The 20,788-nt window shown below is 43.7% G+C and overlaps 1 protein-coding gene across 1 annotated transcript in view; it reads right to left on the bottom strand.

Moving 5' to 3' along the window:
- The window catches only part of drc7 (dynein regulatory complex subunit 7), a 47,293-nt gene that overhangs the window by 1,472 nt on the left and 25,033 nt on the right, over positions 1 to 20,788 (bottom strand). Inside the window, exons 12-16 of the mRNA XM_086068430.1 lie at positions 13,306 to 13,529; positions 6,771 to 6,989; positions 6,592 to 6,702; positions 5,430 to 5,540; positions 3,073 to 3,267 (exon numbers count right to left, since the gene is read on the bottom strand). Coding sequence (XP_085924556.1) covers positions 3,073 to 3,267; positions 5,430 to 5,540; positions 6,592 to 6,702; positions 6,771 to 6,989; positions 13,306 to 13,529 — 860 coding nt within the window. The remainder of the gene's footprint in view (positions 1 to 3,072; positions 3,268 to 5,429; positions 5,541 to 6,591; positions 6,703 to 6,770; positions 6,990 to 13,305; positions 13,530 to 20,788) is intronic.

Raw genomic sequence — 20,788 nt, 5'->3', positions numbered from 1 at the left:
GACATTTGACTGACACTATCAAAGTAAAAGAGATGAAATGTCACAGTCTGCTCCTAATATTCTTCTCATGTCGTTCGCAACACATATTTACAGTTACTCGTAAATATTTATACAGTTTGTCGAGATGTTGCTCAAGTAGCACGTGGAATGCAAAAACAGTTTAGAACCATCAAAATGTTTTTACCTAAATGCGGTTAACAAAATCACAAAAACAGCTAATTATTAAAGACCTTAATTTTGTAGTAACTATGAGCCAATGTAATTTTAGAATTAAATACTGGCCAAAATGGAACACACATTTAGTAAAATCAGCCACACTGTTTAAAAAGTGACCACTAGATGTCGCTATACATAGAATGCAGCCGAAATGCATGCATTTGGAAGCACGCAGAAGCACATAAACTACGGTGGCTCAGAGAGACCTTCTTATTTTGTGCGAGCGTTTAAAAAATTGGATTTTCAAAAATTCATAGTTCACTTCCTGTACATTTTAGCATATGGCTTCCGCTGACTTATTGTGCGTCTCAAAAAAACGAGTATCTTGGCGAGCGACGGCGACTTGGCAGCTGATGTGAAGCCCGGCGTCCCACGCTGAAAGACCAAGTGAGCCGGACCGTGGACCTTATTTTCCCGACTATAAGGCGCACTTAAAAGTCTTAAATTTTCTCAAAAATCAATGGTGCGCCTAATAGTGAGGTGCGCCTTTTGTTTGCACCCAGTTCCAAAATCTGTAAAGGTCGTTGTGCGACTTTGGTAAGCACTCCGCTTGACTGTCTGTGTGGGAGCATTTCTGCCGACATGCTTATACAGGAAATCCGGCCCTGGATGAGGACTGGCAGGCATGAGAACCCGAAAGACTCAACTGAAAGATGACGTGAGTCTTTCGGTTTCTCATGCCTGGCTGTCTTCAACCAGGGCTGGACAGTGTTGGCGCTCACTGCTTTCGCTTTATGGAACTGCTAGAGCAAGTTACGCCACAAGCCACAATTTGTGAATGGATTGTGCATGCTGCTTGGGCTTAAAGTGTCTGCTTGCACTAATCGAGCTTTCGCAAAAGCACTGTTTGGACACTTTATTGACAAAGTTAGCCTGTTTGCTTGCTTTTCTTGTACAGTTAAAACTATTTAATAATGCCAACGGTATTCAAGTGTAAATTTGAAATCATCGTTTCTGAGAAGCCGCACAATAACGAGACTGACTGACAATACTGCAATGACGAGTCAACCTGGCGTGTTTGTTGGAGAACTTGCACAGCTGTTTCAGATAAAGAAGATGAGAACTTTGAGGGCTTTCTGGATGAGGATTGATCAAAAGTAGAGGTGTCAGTCGAATAAAATTTTTAATCGTAGTTAATCGCATGAATTCAATAATTAATTCACTATTAATCGCACATTTTATGCTTCAATTTATATCAAAATTTATATAAGAATGTACAATCTTTTTATCTAATATTTCATACTCTTGTTAACATAAAACTGGGAAATATGGCAAATGGTTGCATTTTTTAAGTCATTGATTATTTCCTAACAATTCATAAAAAAAGAAAAAATTTGAAATAGGTACTGTACTGTAAAAAAAACTGAGTGTGACATTGATTTGCGGTGGTCATTTTTCTTTCGCTACATGGCATAATTGTGTTTATAAGACAATGGTGACAGCTCAGTGCGTTTTTCGTTTTATTAAAAGAGGTGAAGAGTGAAATTTTAAAAACTGTAAAATACAACTTGACCCCAGTCCCGACAAATATATGCATTGTTATTTAATTTATTACTGTTAAATTGTGTTACAGTGCAAAACATTGATTGCTTTTATTTTGTTAACTTGCTGATAACTTCTGCACATTTTTAAAATTTTAAAATGCAACTTGACGCCAGTCCCCACAAATATATGCATTATTATTTAATTTATTACTGCTATATTGTGTGATAGTGACTCCTTTTCACGACGTTGAAGGCTTTTATTTTGCAAAGTTCTCGGATGCATTGATTGTAAAGTGACGCTTACTGCAAGCCAGAGCCTCTCTGCTTAGCTGCACGCAACAGCGAGCCAAGATTATGACTGTTTTTTTGGAGTTGCTGAATAAAATACACCTCACATCTAAAGATCATATGGCTTGTGGTCACTCCAACTGACAAGACTGCGTCCATTCTGCTCTTGGCTCTCACAGGGTTTGAGAGTGCCACGGACACGTCTTGGAGAGCTGGAGCAACCTAGTTCGTTGCTAACTGAGTACGTTCTGTCAAAGCAGGAACAGGTCGAAGTGCTACACAGTCCAAATGGCTCCTCCACGAGAGCATTCTGCCCCTTAAACATTGTGTGTTTTAGCTCCAGTGTAGTGCATTTCTATTGGGTATCCAATAATATCCCGAGAGATATTATAAACACATCTGGGAAAAATGCAAATGCATAACAAATGTCTTAACATGCATTACACTTTTAGCGTATTTCCACTGGAGCCCAGCACCGCACTGCTCAACCCAACCCACGCACGCACTGTTTCCACCTCCAATGTGCATCTGGGATGCTGGGCGGAAGTAGCGCATAACCAGCTGCGACACAATAGTAGAGCGTGGGAAACAACACATGACCACGGAAGACATGTAGGACGACGCTGCCCGGTATCGGTTGCTTGTTCTGTTTTTTGTGGTGCTTCAGATGTATTGCTTCTTCAGAGCTCGCAAGGCAAGGAGGATCGCCGCCGCGAAGAAAAGGACGATGTTTTATCGTTGGAAAGCCCTCGAGGCTATACACGCTGATAGCAGTGGGAGCGAAAAAGAAGACGAAAAATTGTCGAAAAGGACATGGCTGGTAAGTTGTTTTTTTCCCCCCTTGCCAATGTCCATTACTGATGGCATCATAGGACCGACCGCCCAATCAACTGCCGTGGTGTTTTACGTCGTGTACTGGGCTTGCTCTGGGCTCGCTCTTCCCCAATGTAGGCGTAAGTGCCGCGAGCAGCTCCGCATGGTCCACAGCTGTAATGGAAACGCTCGCCAACATCGTGCTGGTTTCGCACGGTGCTGTGCTGGGCACCAGTGGAAATACGCTATTTGAGGTACCAAATTGGACTACCTGGTCATGACGTTCCTGGATAAGTTGTGCCTGTGTGACCATACACTTCTTGAAGTTCATCAAACTATCGTCGTATAAACGCTGTGCGTCGTCAGCGCTCACAATCTCAATGTCACACAGTCTGCTGAGGAAGGGAGCCAGGAAGTCGTTTTCCTTCTCCTGCAACCACCGCTGTTCCTCGGCTGCCACACGCTCCTAAGTGACACAGACAGAAGCACACACACACTTGACATTTTTAGCTGTTGATGAAATCAGAGTTAGACAAATCTGTTATGTCCACAGTTTTTCGGCCCGAGCAGTACTTATGAAGTCAAACAAAAATGTAAAATATGTGCTGTTCTTTGAAAATGAGGCTTGTGTTTAGATGTGCAGATGCCTGCTGGATTTAATGGACTGAAAATAGTGTTAAGTCCACTCAAAAAGACCCCTTGTACAATAGCTGACTAAGGCTACGTTCACACTGCAGACAAATGCGAACCAAATCGATTGTTTTTGCCCAAATGCGACCTGTATTTGACTTTTTTTTAATGACAGTTTAAAGGCTCAATTCCGTTTCATATCCAACCTGGGTCGCTTTCATATGTGGTCCTAGATCGGATACGTATTCGAATTTTTGCAATGTGACCACAGTATGAACGGCGAGGTCGCATATGTCCGACTTTTACGTCATCAAAAGTCCAATATGCCCTCGGCAGACGTACATGAATTGGCAAAGTTGTTTCGGGTAACAGTTGTGACTTTATATTTGACTTTAATTTGATCCAATTGAAACATGAAGCATGAAGTTTGTGGTGATATTAGTAATATAGCCACGCAGACGGCTCATTCATTACGTGCGGCAATGACGTGATGCCAGCGTTAGTAGACGTCTCTGTAAAATGAAGAGCTCGAAATGGCTCGCCTCCTTTTCACAAAATATCATTTCTACCTCCTCCTGCATTGTGCCTCCGTAGATATGAGATGATAAAAAGATGAACCCTGATAATGAACTTATAAAAGTCCATGGCCCTGACACGCTGGACTATAAATAAATACTTCTGTAAACATTGTGATGTCGTCTCTTCTTTTGCGCATGCGGGTCACTTTGCGGACGCGTATGGTTTACACAGTAGACAGACGCTTACTAAAAAAAAATCTGATTTCACCAAAAAATCGGAATTGAGCATTAAGACCTGCAGTGTGAAACTAGCCAAAGTTTTTGTTCCAGAATTGGCAAACTATGTGGCACAATTAAAAGACAGAGACTGGTGATGCAAGAGAGTAAATTCAATGCAGGTGACGTACAGTGTGTAAGCCGTCACTTGCCTGTGCAGGATCTCTGATTTCAAATTAATTCGCCTTGCTCCTTTGCTTAGCAAAAACCGAACAGAAATTGTCAGTAACTGTGGCAACACAATATGGCTGCCCTCTGGCTCCAGCCATGAAAGGCCAATTGTGATTCTCTTATATGTGTCTGTGCATCAAAAGCAAGTACTGTAACGCAAAGCATGGGCATTAGCTTTGCATTGGTGTTGGCACGCAGCAGAAGAAGCGTGTTATCAAACCATTCAAATCGTCATGGCTTTTTTTATGCATCAGCTTTATATAGCGCTTTTCTAGACAATCAAAGACGCTTTACAATGGAATGGATACATTGTTCATGCACTCACACATTCATACTGTGGTGGCGGTAAGCTACTTAAGTAGGCTGACGGAAGCGTGGCTGCCACCACCAAACAATCGCACCTTCCATACACCAGTGTGAGTAGCACTGGAGGAAATGTGTATGAAGTGCCTTGCCCAAGGACACAACAAAAACATGACTCGGGGAGAGCGGGGATCGAACAGCCAACCTTCTGGTTACTGAACGACCGTCACTATACCCTGAGCCACGGCCACCGCTGTTTTAAAAAGCAAGGTTGTGTACACGTCTCTCGAACATTTTTGGTTATAGTATACAGTTCTTTTCAATCAGTCAAGCTCTTCTCTTATGGAATCCAATCATAACAGAGGTGAGATGTGAAATTGTTGGGCCTCTATACGTCGTTTGTAGAGCTGGGCACTTCCGTTAATCATCAATTCCCGTTGATGACGATGCCCATCTTTCGGCGCGTGCTTCCGCATATTTGGCGTATGTTGTATAACGTGAAGGCTCATAAAAATACACGGCATGAAAGGGACCGTATGCACTCACCCCGATTGATGGACGTAGACGTGCTTAATTCGGTGCTCAGTCCATGTGTTTATCCCAGGCTTTGTGTCATTGTGCACTTACCGCAAGGTGGGCATCGTCAAAGACGGGAATTGCAGATTAACAGAAGTGCCAAGCTCTGGTTGTTTGTTTTAATGGCATGTTGTGTGTTACACCAGAACCTAACCATTTCTTCCCGGAGGTTGTGGGCCTTGGCGGCGCCAGTAGTGGTCCATGGCGAGAAGTGAAGAAGAATGTCTGTCTCCTCCTGTTCCCTGCAGGCCATGATGTCCCGGACCTGTGCACAGCTACATTACTGCATATCATACCCATATAACATGTCCAGATAATGGAAAGCTAATGGTCATTTAAGATCATAGACCTTTTTTACACTTCTACATTTTTTGGCCAGAAATACGTAATAGCTGTGGATCGCGACTTCCGGTGTGGCGCAGGCTAACAATCAAAGATACTGTATCGTATCGGGATGTTTATCCAGCATTTTAAACTTTATTAAAGCAGCCTTACCTTTCATTTCATTAGTTTCCCTGCGACACAGAACTAAAACAGAAGTGAATTCAAGCGATTCGGCAGGAGGAAAGACAACAATTCATTATCAGGATAGGGCAGCACACACGTCTGCAGCAGGCATTTCATTTCTGAGGATTATGTGTTGGGGCTAAAGTGTCAGACGTCTGAAACCCGAGGCTGTTCCAAGCCTTTTTTCCCTTGGAACAATTTTACTTTGCCTCCTACCAGGGCTGGGTTTAAAATATTGATATATCTTTTAATAGCCTAGCCCAGTATCGATTCATAAAACCATAGATTGATATTTTAGATTTTTTCCCCCCACACACATACACCCACAACGAGGTCTTCGGGCAGAATCAAACCCGCGCCACCTGCATCGAGGGGAAGCGACGGCACCACCTCACCACCTAGAGCCCATTATCGATTGTCTCCCCACCCACTCCCAATAAATTTGCGTGCCAGCAAGCATGAAGGCAGATGTTTGGAAGTTTTTCGGTTTTAAGAAACAAGACAATGGCAAATAACTTGACAAGAGCAAAGTGGTGTGCAAGATTTGCTACGTTGAAGTGAGGTATTGTGGAAATACAACACATTTTCTTACCCATTTAACGCGACACCACCCGGTGCAAACACTGTCTGCTTCAGTCCCGAGGCAAATGCAGCTCGAGAAGGCATTTGATATAAAGTTAGCAGCAAACTCCCCTTGAGCCCAGAAAATAACAAATGCCATCATACATACAAGGACATACAGCCAGACTCTGGAGCCCCGTTACGTTATTCCCACATGCTTTACTTAAAGACGAATAAAGTGCTCTCACCTCTTTCTTGGAACTCTTGATCTGGAGAGCCACGTCCTTCTCAGCTTTGACAAGGTCTGAGAGAAGGTCGTAGAGTGCCAGTGTGTGGAGGGGCTTCTGGGCAGGATCCACCTAAATAAACAAATACAATTTGTATTGTGTTCGTTACACTGACTAACACACTTGTTGGTTATGCTTACGTGGAAGCCGGAAACCATGTCGGCGCTGAAGTCCTCGGCCCAGTGTTGCTGGTTATTTGCCAGTCGTGGTTTGATAAAGGTCCTCATGCACGGGACGAAGCGGTGTTCCTTTAGATGGTATTTCACCTCTATCCTCCTCTGTGAAGCCACAAAAACTCGCTCAGCCACGTCTTCATTGGCATCCTTTTTTGGATTTCTGTGGAAACGCTCCAACACTTTCTGTTCGCACGCACGCACGCACATGCACGCACGCGCACGCACGCACGCACACACCCACACCCACACACGCGCGCGCGCACACACACACACACACACACACACACACACACACACACACACACACACACACACACACACACACACACACACACACACACACACACACACACACACACACGCACACACACACACACACACACAAGTTTGTTTTCCTATCTTTGTGGGGCCATCTCATTGACATAATGCATTTCCTAGCCCCTACCCCTAACCCTAACCATCAAAAATGATTGCTTATCTCTATTCCTTACCCTAACCTTAACCATAACCCAATTCAAACCTAAACTCTAAAACCAAGTCTTGATCCTCAAAAAGAGGTCTAAGCTTGTGGGGCCCATCAAAATGGGCAACATGGACGGGTGGGCTCCACAATTCTGTGAAATCCCGGAATGTTGGCCCCACTATGTAACAAAAATAAGACCACACGCACGCGCATGCACGCACGCACCCCCCCACCCACACCCACGCCCACGCACACGCACACGCACACCCCCCCACACACGCACACACACACACACACACACACACACCAGTGGTCGGCTGCTGCCATGCAAGGCGCTGCCAAGTCCACTGGGAGCAAATTGGGGTTCAGTGCCTTGCTCTATGACACTTTGACATGGTCACAAGGGGTGAGGATCAAACACACAGACAGCCATGCTGCCCCAATGGGCGTTAACACATCGTTAATGTGAGTTCTGCTTAATTAAACATTCCACTTATTTAACAACAAGAATCCGTGGTTCACTGCCAAAGTCTGAAAACTCAGGAAGGAGGACAACTTTCGAAGCGTGGATAGAGCACTGTACAAACTCGCCTGAATAATAAATGTAAACGACTTTTCAAGCAACAGAAGATCAAGAGAGCGTCTCCCTTCCTGCCTGAAAGTCTGCGCTGACCAGCTTATCCCAGTCTTAACACAGATCTTCAACAGATCCTTGGACCTGTGTGAAGTCTCATCTCCTTCAAATGCTCAGTCCCCAAGAAACCTGCAATATTGGGACTGAATGATGTCCTCTATGCGCTGCTCTTCCTCTATACAAAAGACTGCATCTCAATGCATCCAGCTTTCAAACTCTTAAAACTTGCAGATGACACCACAGTCATCAGCCTGCAAGTGAAGACAATACAACTAGGAAGTGAAGACTGTGGATTTTGCAGTACTCTCCAGCCTTACCTGAACCTGTTGTTGGACTCGCCCGGTTCTGACCTTGCCTGTTCTCCCGACCCCCTGCCTCTGCCTGCCACCTATCTGTTTTCTGAATTTTGGACTAAGATACCGGAATAATTGCTTTGGATCTGGCTGGGAACTTTGACTCTGATTCTCGATTGCGGACCTCCACACCTCCCTCCTGGCCAATCATTAAGCAGCCTTTCCCACACCATGGCAATACACATTTCTGACTTTTCAGCGTCACTTCAGCCTTTTTGAATCGCTGTAGAACTGCTGCCAGTAGTGCGTCATGTTGGACTTGATTTTCCGGATAAACCAGTATGTCGTCCATCTGGCAAACCACACCTTCCAGCCCTTCCAACAGCTGTGAATTTTTTTCCTGAAAATGTTGGGGTGCAGATGAAATACCAAAACAGAGTCTGTTAAAGCAAAATCTCCCGAATGGTGTGATAAAGGTCGTTAATAGTGCAGATTCTCCAGATCACGGAATTTGCCAAAATCCTGAGTTTGCATCAAGTTTTGAGAAGATCTTGGCATCCTGAAGCTGTCCCAGGGTATGCTTAACTGATGGTAAAATGTGTCGTTCACGTTTGACTGAGTCATTTAGTTTTATTAGGTCAACACATACACGTACCTCATCTTCCATTTTCTTTGGAATTGGAACCATCCCTGCACACCAGTCTGTGAGCTGCTCCACTCTTGAAATGACTCCTAGCTCCTCCATGCGAGCTAGTTATTTTTTTACTTTGAGCAAAAGAGGTAGAGGGACCCGTTGGGGCGTTGTCAGAGCAAAGGGTTTGGCATCTTCTTTTAGCTCTATTTTGTATTCCTCCTCCATTTTGCCTAACCCACTGAACAGTTTTGGGAACTGCTGCTTCACATCCTCTAATGATGTGAGTGACACAGCCTCCACTCTAGCCACCAGATCAAGAGCTACACTTGCTGGGCGACTGAGCAATCCTTGTATCAGACTGTAGACTTGCTGGCTGTAGTAAGGTTAGCTGTGAACTTCCCTTTTACTGCTAGAGGGGACATTCCTGCTCCATAGAGTTTCAATTTAGTAGGCTGTAGCTGAGGTCTCTGTGCTAGGGTATGATACACTTACCTGCTCCTGTGTCTATCTTGAGCACACAATCTAAGTTGTTTACTTTTACTGTAGCAACCCATGCATCCTCTGAGTTATTTGAAGCCACTAAACCTAGAAATGCGACTTCCTCCTGACTTTCATTATCGTTACCATCAGCCTGGATTTCTCCTACTGCTCCGGACCTACACACTCGTGCATAATGTCTTGCAACTTGGAATGTCGGCGCTGCTCCGGCTGCGGCCATACTTTCTTCTCCGTGAATGCTAACCGATGCTAGCTTGTTAGCCTCACACTCACTCACTGTGGTCTCTTTTCCATTTTACAACGCGAGTCCTCACGGGTAAGTAAGAGCAAGTTGTTGTTTGATCTCGCTCCTCCGGTCAACTTCTGACACCATATGCTGGTAGCTGTAAGTGCGGGCTATTTTAATACACAAGACTGAGATGGCTCTGTGGCAATGTGCTCGCGGACATTTATTCCACCTCTGCCAGTTGCCCCTCCAGGTCACAAGGGGGCGCTCAAGTTTCGCGCATGCAATGAATCACTACCATAACAGCTGCCGCCCAAGAAGTTTTTTATTAGCCGCAATTTTTTTTACTTGCATTCAACCCTGTCGCGAAAACAACAGTGTGGTTCACGAGGGGGCGCACTATAAAGGAAGTGCAAGAGCGTCAGGCAGACCAAAACCAACCAAGTGAGCCCAAATACAGTAGGAGAGACAGAACGAGAGCGAGACAGTTTGCGCCCTCATTATGGAAAGATACGGAGAAGTGCATAAGATGCTGCAGTTAAGTTAAAGGCAATCGACCTGTTCAATTCTGACACTGACACAGAGCTTAGAAGAGGAGTTTTTTGTTTTGAGAGTGACAACAAATGAGAGAGTGTGGCTGACGAGGCCAATCTGGGCCTGTTCGGTTCCGACACTGAGGAAGAGGACTTCAATGGTTCTACGTAGTACGCAGGAGGAGGACGATGGTACTAGAAATACCGGTAATGACTGACTTTTCTGCTATAGTAGGCTGGTTAATTTTGTTACAATAATGCATTTTTGTACAGCCGTGTTATTAATGCACCTTTACTGCCGTGTTACTGGCAAGCACTTTTAAAAACATATTTCATTTAGCCATTTGACGTTATTGCCTCGTCAAGCGCTGTAAGTTTTGTTCTGTTTTTATACAGTACTACTACTGTGATTGCAGGAGGTGCACTGTGTTATTTGTGCACCTTATGAATGCTGCTCAGATGTTAATAAATGGGACGCTCAGTGTTTCCAAACCCTTATATACTGGTGCGGTAACATTAAAACAGTCGGGTGCGGCTTATACATGGACCAATCTGGAGTATTCCCCAAATTTAGCTAGACCAGTTTATAGTCAGGTGCGCCTTATAGTTCGGAAATTACGATAATAATAAAAAAATAATAATTTGAAAAAAACGTTACGATTGGGTGTACCGCATGTAACGTTAGTTCGCCGTCCCTCACTTATGGATCATGAGGCTAGAGGAGATGCAGTAACAGGACTGAGGAGCCTTTGGGCTCCAACCAAACAAGCATGTCGTGGAGACAGCCAATCTGTCCTGGATTGTCACAGCAGGACCACTGAACCAGCCCAATCCAATTTCAACGGCATAGCTTCTTAAAAAGCCAGCTCAGTGGCCTTACCAGCTCAGTGGTTCTAGTGTCCGCCCTGAGACTGGGAGGTCGTGGTTTCAATCCCTAGCCGGGTTATACCAAAGACTATAAAAATGGGACCAATTTGCCTCCCTGCTTGACACTCGGCATTAAGGGTTGGAATTGGGGGGTTGGACCAAAACAATTCCCAATCGCGGCTCGTGCTGCTGCTCAACGCTCCCTCAGGGGATGGGTCAAATGTGGAGAAAGAATTTCACCCCACTTAGGTGGGTGTGACAATCAGTGGTACTTTTAACTTAAACTCAACAGGAAGTTGAAGATTCTTGCTCCCCCCCTCACTAAGATTTGAAATCGGCACTCAAAGGGGGTGTTGCCTGGAGGACTGTTGGGTTGCGAATGGGGAGAGGGTTGGGCGTGGTCTGGCAGTGATTGACCGCAGCAACTCACTAAGGAGGCGTGTACGAGACTGAGCCGGTGGGTGGCGGGGGTGACTACGTCACGATCCACAAGTGATGTAGTCCGCAACTTCTTGTGTAATGAGGACAAACAGCCAAATTGCGTTTACCGGTATGTCTGTGTTTAACCTTAAGATGGCACCAAACACGTTTTTTTGGCCCTAAATTCAAGCTTTAAACAAACATGCACTAAAATGTCAAAACAATGACCAGGACATGTAGACAGCATTTGTAGACACCAGTTTATACAGTTTATCAGCAAAAAAAAGTTGATTTAGTGTTGAGTTACCCTTTAACACACAAAACTATCTCGTGGACGGAAAAGCCATGTTTTTCATTGTTTTACTTACTTCTCTTTAAGGTTATCATTTTTAATGTCGGGCAGAATTATCCCTGAATATTATCCTGAATATAACAACCGCAAAGCCCTTTGTGCGCTTTATGCTTGCAAAGCACGCTTTGGGATTCTGTATTCACATCTCAAACATGGTGTTATAAGTTTTAAGGTTTAATGTGTTTTTCGCTGTCCCGAGTTTTTTCACTTACGATCTGATGCGACAGCCTTATTTTATTTATATTATTATTTTAGTACAAACATAGTGTCACTGAGTAATGTGTTACCAACATTTTTACTCTGAAAATTCACTAGAATGAGGCAATGGTTAGCTCACTGCGATGAGCACCTGCACCATGTGTAGAGGCTCGTCCTCAGAGCAGGCAACCCTGGTTCAATTCCCGGGCTGTGCAATATTTCCTGCAGGTCATTCCCTCTCTCTCTCTCTCTCCCATTTTCTATCGACTCTTCAGCTGTCTGTCAATTAAAGGCTAAAAAATCACTACGATGCACAATATGAAGTGTGAAATTACCAAATAAATTTTCGGGGGTCATATCCCCGCACTATACAGTGGCCTAATATATAGTGCCCTTATTCAGTTTGGCGATTCGGACAGCCAGCTTACTACTTTCTCCTTGTCGCATATCACGTGACCACCGTACCTGTTACGATGCAAGGCGCATAAATTATTGCGAATGAAAATGTTTTAAAACTGTATTTTATTTCCTTTGTTATACATATTATCAACTAAAATAAATTAATCATTTATGTAGTATATATTTAATGTGTCGCTTTGATTCTTGTGCTGTTTTTTTTTTTTCATACTCGCAATGCATTGTGGTCTATATCAACCCGGTTGAGTGAGCATCGACGTTTTCAGAGTGCATTGTGTGTAATTTTGAGTGCCCTACATTTTTGCTCCCTGGACATTTGGACACCCCTATAAAATGGCATGACCCCTCAAGAAGGCACAATATAGGAAGTAGGGTGCACATTCGGACACAGCCCATAAGACAAGTCTGAAACCGACAAGTGTATAAAATACGATTTAGTAGCCAATTAACTGTATTTTAATTTATTTACATGCCTCGGGGTAATATAGCCTATTCTGATCATTAATTTGGGGATGACATATTGCTTTATTATTTCATCAGAAACTGAAATATTATATTGTGTGTTTGAGTAATTTCTATACTGCTTAATTATTATTCGTATTTAACTTGTTTTAGTACGGTGCATTTGATATGTGCATTGACTCTGAACCGTCCTTGCAGAAAAAAAAAGAAAAAGGAAACATAAAGAGGGAGCAGCTGTCAAGGCGGCCAGGCACGGCCCGACTTCTAAAAAAAGATATATGTCTGTGCCAAAGATCCTCACTAAATGTATGTGCTCAAATCATATTCTGACAATATTAGAATGACAGTCACAATATTTTTTTTGTACTCTCTTTACATCACCATTGCGCTACGTCAAGACAACTCAAAATCGTTCACGACATGCCCCGTTTGTTTGCGACACGTGTGTCAGGTCAAAATCGGGCTCTTTTCTTGTAGTCTGACCAAGGCATAAGTGATTTACCAGCAGAGGTCGCTCTTCTGGCTCTGCCTTGATGCTTTCCTCTGGCAACTGGACGTTGCTGTCGAAAATGACATGTCTGTAGTAGAGGAAGTCCTCACGGCCCATGAAGTTTTCAGTCATCTCCTCTGGTGTGTCCACACGGCGCACCAGGCCGTCCTCACGAGCGCCACTGAATTCCATCTCATGCTCAACATCATCTGCTTGAGTGGACGTGAACCTGTGAACTGAAAATAAAGTTAGTGGTGTGGTACGATTTGTGTCAGTTAAAAGTGGAGACTTATTACGTTTTTTAAAGAAGAAAAAATAACTTTATTTACTTACACATCATTTACAGACAAATTCAAATTCCAGATATAAAACAAGCTATACATGATTTACACAAAGGCTTACAGTCATTTAAAACACACAAAATACAATTAAACCAGTGATTTACAATTGTAAAATGTGCCATGGGAAAATTTTCTTTTTCGTTCCAAAAATGTTCCAAAATGTTAATTATTAATTATTAATTCTTTAAATAATTTGGAGTTTAAAAGTCTTGGAGTTGAGTCGAGTCAAAAGAGGGACGGCTCTTCTTTTTGAAGAACACGCCCCACAACTTTAAAACAGACAGCGCAAACTTTGTTCACTCTTTCATTTTCCGGCCGCTGTTCCTGCTTATTTTCCACCTTCTTCCCTCCGTCTGGCCCAAACTGACAAAAGGACTCCCCAGTGCCGTGCCACGTTTCTCTCTCTTTTTTTTTTCTTTAAGAGCTCAGTATTGTTCATTCAGTAATTTTACCGATTTTACATGTCATCATCATTGCTTTTTTTTATTTTATTTTTTATTTTGTATGTGGGTGAGTATGTGCATGTGCGTGTGGGTGAGTATGTGTGTGTGCATGTGTGCGTGCGTGTGAGTGTGTACTCATTAGTTCATCTAAAACCTATTAAAAATCCCATACCGTTCCCCTAAACCGAATACTTCAGAATCCAGCTAGAGTCGTGAGGTTGTCAGGAGACCCAAGGAAGGATCAAAGAAAAAAAAGGAAAGTGAAATTCAGCACCGACCAGACATTACCTACTACCCACCGAGTTACCAACCAGGGTCTTTCACCAACCCCAGAAACATCTAAATTCCAACAATTTAGGGAGACCTCAAGAGACCAAAGGAGAGACTGAGGAAAGGAAGGAAGGATAGATGAAGCAGAGTGAGATCCACAGACATCAGCCTCCACCGATTCAACGACCAGGGGAGGAAGCAGATTGTGTTTGAATTTCTTTTTTTTCTTTTTTTAAAAGCTCAGTATTGTTCATTGTCATCATGTCATCATCATTTCTCTCCTTTTATTTATTTATTTATTTTGTATTATTTTGTATGTGGGTGAGTATGTGTATGTGCGTGTGTGCGTGCGTGCGTGTAAGTGTGTGTGTATTCATTAGTTCACCAAAAAACTATTAAAAAATCCCATACCGTTCACCTAAACCGAACACCGCCGTCAGGAGACCCGAGGAAGGACCAAAGAAAACAAAGGAAAGTGAAATCCAGCACCGACCAGACACCACCCACCGGGCCACCAACCAGAGTACTTCACCAACCCCAGAAACATCTAAATTCCAACAAATCAGGGAGACCTCAAAAGACCAAAGGAGAGACTGAGGAAAGGAAGGAAGGACAGACGAAGCCGAGTGAGATCCACAGACACCAGCCTCCACCGATTCAATGACCTGAGGAAGAAGCAGATTGTGTCTGAGTTTCGATAGATGCTGGTGTGGTGGATCTGGCATGCATGAAAATCTCCACCAAAGAGGGGGGCAGTGCCAAAGGACGACCCCCGGGCCCCGCCCGGGCCACCGGCCGGAGAGCAAACCCAGGAGCAGGAGCGTCCCCCACCCCAACACGGCCCGCGCCCCCAACCCAACGCAGCAGGACGGGGCACTGCAGGCCCGCCAGGCACACCACCGGTCCAGGTGCTCTGCCATTAAGCATACTATCTAGAGCACTGTACAACTCGTTTATAGTAAGTGGCGCATCTAACATATCTTTATATTCAGTAGTTAACTGAGGTATATTTAAGCTACTGAGGAATGCCTCAATATGCTCTGGGTTAGGCTTGTTAGTTTCTGAGTATAGGTTGTGATAATAGTTATAAAAAAATTGATTAATTTCTTCTGGTGATTGTGTGCATTCACCAGTTGTCCCTTTAATAGCCGTTATAAGAGATTTTTCCAGATTGTGTTGAAGTTGGTTTGCAAGAAATTTACCTCATTTGTTATTATATTCAAAGTTGTTGTATCTCAATTGTTGTATTATAAACTCTGTCTTTTTAGTTAGCATATCGTCTAACTGTATTTTTGCACCCGCGCCCACCCCACCTCCCGCTGCGTGGAGGGACGGAACACCGGGGGCATAAGGGGAGATGGGGGCACCGGGGGACGGGCGGCACCCCCGAACCTCAGGCCCCGCGGGAAAAGGCCCCGGTCATCACACCAGTGTTCTTAGTGAAAGTTAACCCTGTTACTGAGTTCGCCAGCTCGCCGACTGGCAAACTTCACCCCTACACCGTGAATGTGACCCCACCCAGTGTATATACAAGTGTGTGTGTGTGGTGCATTAAAAAAAAATAGGGGGGGGGGCATGGTGGCGCGGCGGAGGCACGGATGTGGGACCGCAGCACTGCTCAATACTGCGGTCTGCCCCAACCGATGGCACCACCCCCGAGCGCCGCCCCGGACACCAGGGAGACCACCGCAATGCAGCACCCCCCAAGAGACCCAGGGAACGGCCAAGACGCAGCCGCTACCCAGCAGCCAACAGAGGGGCACGCCCAGCCAGGGGGGACAGCGCCTATAGAATGAACCCACTGGCATGCAGTGAATCCGAATATTAACCCTTAGTGCCCATTGGAGGTGAATCTTGAGGAGTTGGTGACTGTAAGGTGTCGTTTGATGTAGTCTGCTCGATCCTGCTGGCAGCAACTGGGTTCCTGACTGTTTCTCAACCACGTGGCACCTTTGTTCCCTGAACGACCAAGTGTCTCGGACTTGGCGATCGCACGGAACCGCCGCCGTGCATCAAACCCCGGCGCGCCCTCCTGCCAGACGGATACTTTTGGCTTTTTTCATTGTTCATATTTTTTCCTTTTTTTGTGTTCATCCTACCTCGGCGACACAGTCACCGACGAACATTTCCGTGACCCCGTGTGTCACCCAGCAACTACAGTTTGGACTAGCAGTGTGCAATTCCCTTGCGTCAACCAGAACCTGCTACATCCTCCGAGTGTCCCATCGCGGCGAGAGCTGATTCAACGGCTAGTCTCCCTCGGAACGCAGACACGCAGCGGATCTCAGCCTCAGTAGCGGGATTTGGCCAGCTGATCTTCTCGCGCGCCGAGGACAACTCCGGCTGAAGTCCCCGACCTTGCCTGAAAACCCAATCCACCTTGAGCCGAACTGTGTCGCCCCTCGTCCAACTGTAGAACAATTTTTTATTTTTTATTTTTGCCTTGCTTTTTTGGGAGCAGTTTTTTTTCCTCAATCAATCTTCCTTCCGCTAGCTCGATTCAACTCACTCCAGTAAGTTGCACGTCACATAGCCAATTTGACATATCGCTGGTGCAACTTCCATTTCAAATATCTCACAGATTTGGCAAGTCAAACATTTCCTTTCTACCTCGTTAAATTGTTCCTTTCTTATTTTTATTAGCTTTATTTGTATCCGTTTTCTTTCCACTGTATGATAGTTAGGTAGGCAGTATTTTGATTCTGTATGTGTAACTGTAGTGAATAAATGCATGTTTAAAAAAAAATCAAGTTCAGTCTCAATCGTGCTTGTGTCAGAGTGGATTAGTAATTATTTTAGTAATACAAAGAACCACAAACATTGAATGTGGCGACTTCAGATTATGAATAAATAAATGAGAATTTGGATTTTATTCGTTGTGTTTCTCCAAAACTGAAAGTAAACAGAACGTGGTGCCCCTATAGGCGATTGAGGGAATTACGACTTCCTCAAGCGCTGATCAAATTACTAATTCGTCCAAAAGATAACATCAATTATTGCTACACAGCATTAAAATATCCGCGCACAATTACTTTAAAACCAACACACAGTAACTTTACAAGTTTCCGAAAAATATCGATTTTCTTACTCCTGTCATGGGGCGTATACAGATTTATAACCCTATATTTCTCTCCTATATAATGTGCGTCCAATAATCCAATAATAAGATTATTCCAGGAATCACACGTCTCCTTCTGCATATTTCAACATCACGAGTTCTAAAAAAATATTCCCACTCCATCAGCACTGCTGTCACTGATGGATATTGCACATTTGCCCTTAGACCATAATTTTGTCACTCTCTCCACATCAGAGTTTGTTTTCAATCTAAGCTCCTGAAGACATAATATATCAAAATCCGTCTTCATCAAGTAATTCATCTTATGTTGTCTAAACTTTTGTGACTGAATGCCTTTGTAGATTTAATGTAGACATTTTTAGAAAACTCATGATTCGGGTGGAGGGATGTTATTTAGGGTGTAAACTTGTCATTTAAACGTTTATCTTTGTTTTTTGATGAAAACTTCTTATGTCTCTTTTTGAACTCTTTACCCTGAGTATCATTTTGTGACACAAGCATAGATGGAGCTGAGAATCCAGGAGTAGGGGACTTATTTCAAGCTTTGGACATTGTTTAAATTTGAACGACTCTGATTCCGGCTACTCATTTTGATTTTGATTCTTATAATTAATATCAGGTTACCAAAAAAACAACAACGTTTGCATGATTCAAATCAGTGGTGACCAAACTACAGCCATGTAAGTAATATATATTTTTTAGCAACCTTCTTTTCTTGCCGACTTAACTTAACATTCCCTTGTGCCAAACCAACAGTATCTGCCTCTATCTGGTGGACAGTTTCCACAATGATGCTGCCCTGAATCCACATACTCAGTGACTGTTCAATGTTTTTTCACAGACTATTTTGCATTATTTTGTGTTTGCACCTAACTGTCCAGTCAATCTTTTGGGCATGCCCTCTCATCAAATGCAGCCCTGATGGACTTATCCTGGAATTTCTGGATGATAACACCTACTGCTGCTCTGCTGCTCTGCTTCCAGTTCCACCTCCCAGTTCCCGCTTGTTGAACAATACCCTGTGGCATGCGCCACTGCCAACATCTACTGGGCAAGAGTGGATATTGACTCCAGTGGTTGGCTCGAATCTGAGCACTTTTCTCTCTGGTCACCTTGGGTTCGTAACCTCAGATCTTATGATATGGTAACTGACTGTATGCATTGCACTCTGTACTATGACAGATCAGGGGATGAGATCTATAGCGAGGCATTTCAGGAAATTGAAAACAACATATGGGAATTGAACATGGGTGATTTGTTTGCAGGCCACTGATTGGCAAAATTTATTTCACTCCTAATTGCTCTATTTCCCGTCACTTGATGCTTATTGGATTAAGTCTAACACATTTTTACCCACTTCCGTTTTGGAGCACCAGCTTCTGGATTGGCACCATAGACGTAAAACAACCGACAGCGAATTTGCTGGTTACCTTCTTGATTTTTTTTCCCACATCACTGTGGTCCATGGATCCCACTGATGTTGGTCTCTGTAACGTCTCACCTGTTGTGTTTCAGATGAAACCAGGACAAATATATGTTCCCCAATACTCTGTAAAAGAGGCTGGGATGATTGGCATTTCGGAAACAATTGACGGTTTGCTCAAAGCAGGAGTGTTGTGTGAAATTTCCGGCTCTGATTATAACACACGCCTATTTTACCCATTGAGAAGAAAGATATTGTAAAGTTTCGTATGATTTATGACCTGCGAGCGATTAATACGGCCGTCTTAACTCCTACTTTTTCTGTCTCAAATTGCATCAACCCACACTCATTTCACTTGCATTGACCTGACTAATGCTTTCTTTTGCATTCCACTACACCCTTCAATGAAGCAATTTTTTGCTTTCACTTGGAATGGTGTTTGCTACTCCTACAATCGCCTGCCTCAAGGCTTTGTCCTTTCACCTGGACTCTTCAACGACTGTCTTCGCCATTTGCTGTCTCCACTTGAACTGCCCCCTGTTGTTCTCCTGGTGCAGTATATGGATGACCTCTTGCTGACAGCTCCATCTGAAACTTCTTGTCTTGAAGCCACCAGGTCTCTGCTCTTCATCTCCTTGAAACAGCATCTTTCCACTGCTGCAGCTCTTATGATTCCTGATTACAGTCGCATGTTCTATCTGGATGTTTCTGAAAAGAACAGCAGTGTTTCTGCTGCCCTTTATCAGAAGGGGGAAGGAGGAAGTCGACAAGTTTGTCTGTATGCATCAACTCCGCTGGAAAAATATGCACAAATGACAGTTCATGTTGCATTAAAAGAATGGTAGCAAAACGATTTACAAACTGTAACCGGTACACCCATTAAGCATCAGGATGATATTCTTAAATTGCGGGATGCTTTAATGCTCCCAACAGCGGTGGCAGTAAAAAAATAAATAAAAATAAAATAAAATTACGGTTATTCTTGAACTAATGATTTTGTATCAGCAGGAAACAAATTAGCAGATCGAGCAGCAAAAAAGGTTGCGGGGTACCGACCTACACTCCAACTAACTGTAAGTGAGTCTGAATGTGACAATCCACAGGAGGTGATAACAGAAACAGTTAAGCTGTGGCAGGAAAAAGTAAGTCCAGAAGAAAAAAAGTGTGTGGATGTCCAAAGGGGGACAAAAAGATGAAGTAGGTATATGGCGGAAAGAAGGTAAATGTATTCCATCTCAGAAACAATTGAAAACTCTAATTTCTGAAGCCCATGGAAAAATTCCATGTAAGGTGTGGAAGAAACACTGAGACGACTACACGCCTGGTGGCATCCTTTCATGAGACAAATTGTTAAAAGTGAACTGCAGGACTGCAGTGTTTGCAACAGGTATAACAGTATGCCTACATCTAAACCTCCCCAGGGCACTCACGATCCGGGCGTGACTGCTCCGGGTCAGGTGGTTTCGATGGATTTCACTGACATGATAAAACCAGTGTCAGGATACAGATATTTGCTGGTAATAGTGGATTCCTTTTCAGGATGGCCAGAGGCATATCCCTGCAAATCTGAAACAGCAAATATCGTGGTAAAACATTTGATTAATCATTACATACCATCACATGGGTTTCCTAGAAAAATTTAATCAGACAATGGAACCCATTTCAAAAAACAAACATCTACAAGCGGTAGAAAAGGCATTAAGATTAAAACACATTTGGTTCAGTGTATTATCCCCAATACCAAGGACAGGTTGAGCGAATGAATAGAAATATTAAAGAAAAATTGGCTAAAGCACTGGCCTCATCAAATTTGAATTGGCTACAAGCTCTTCCTTTGTTAATAAATATGCGAATGTCACTTAACTCAGCCACCGGCTGGAGCCATTGTCCCTGCACCAGGCAATCCCCCAACAACAATCGAGAAGCAAGCCGGCTCCCA

Source organism: Leptonotus elevatus, chromosome 2 (assembly GCF_054856555.1).
Source record: "Leptonotus elevatus isolate MCC_2025b chromosome 2, RoL_Lele_1.0, whole genome shotgun sequence".
Taxonomy (NCBI): domain Eukaryota; kingdom Metazoa; phylum Chordata; class Actinopteri; order Syngnathiformes; family Syngnathidae; genus Leptonotus; species Leptonotus elevatus.
Note: the sequence above shows the minus strand (reverse complement) of the source record. Positions and strands in the feature narration are given on the sequence as shown.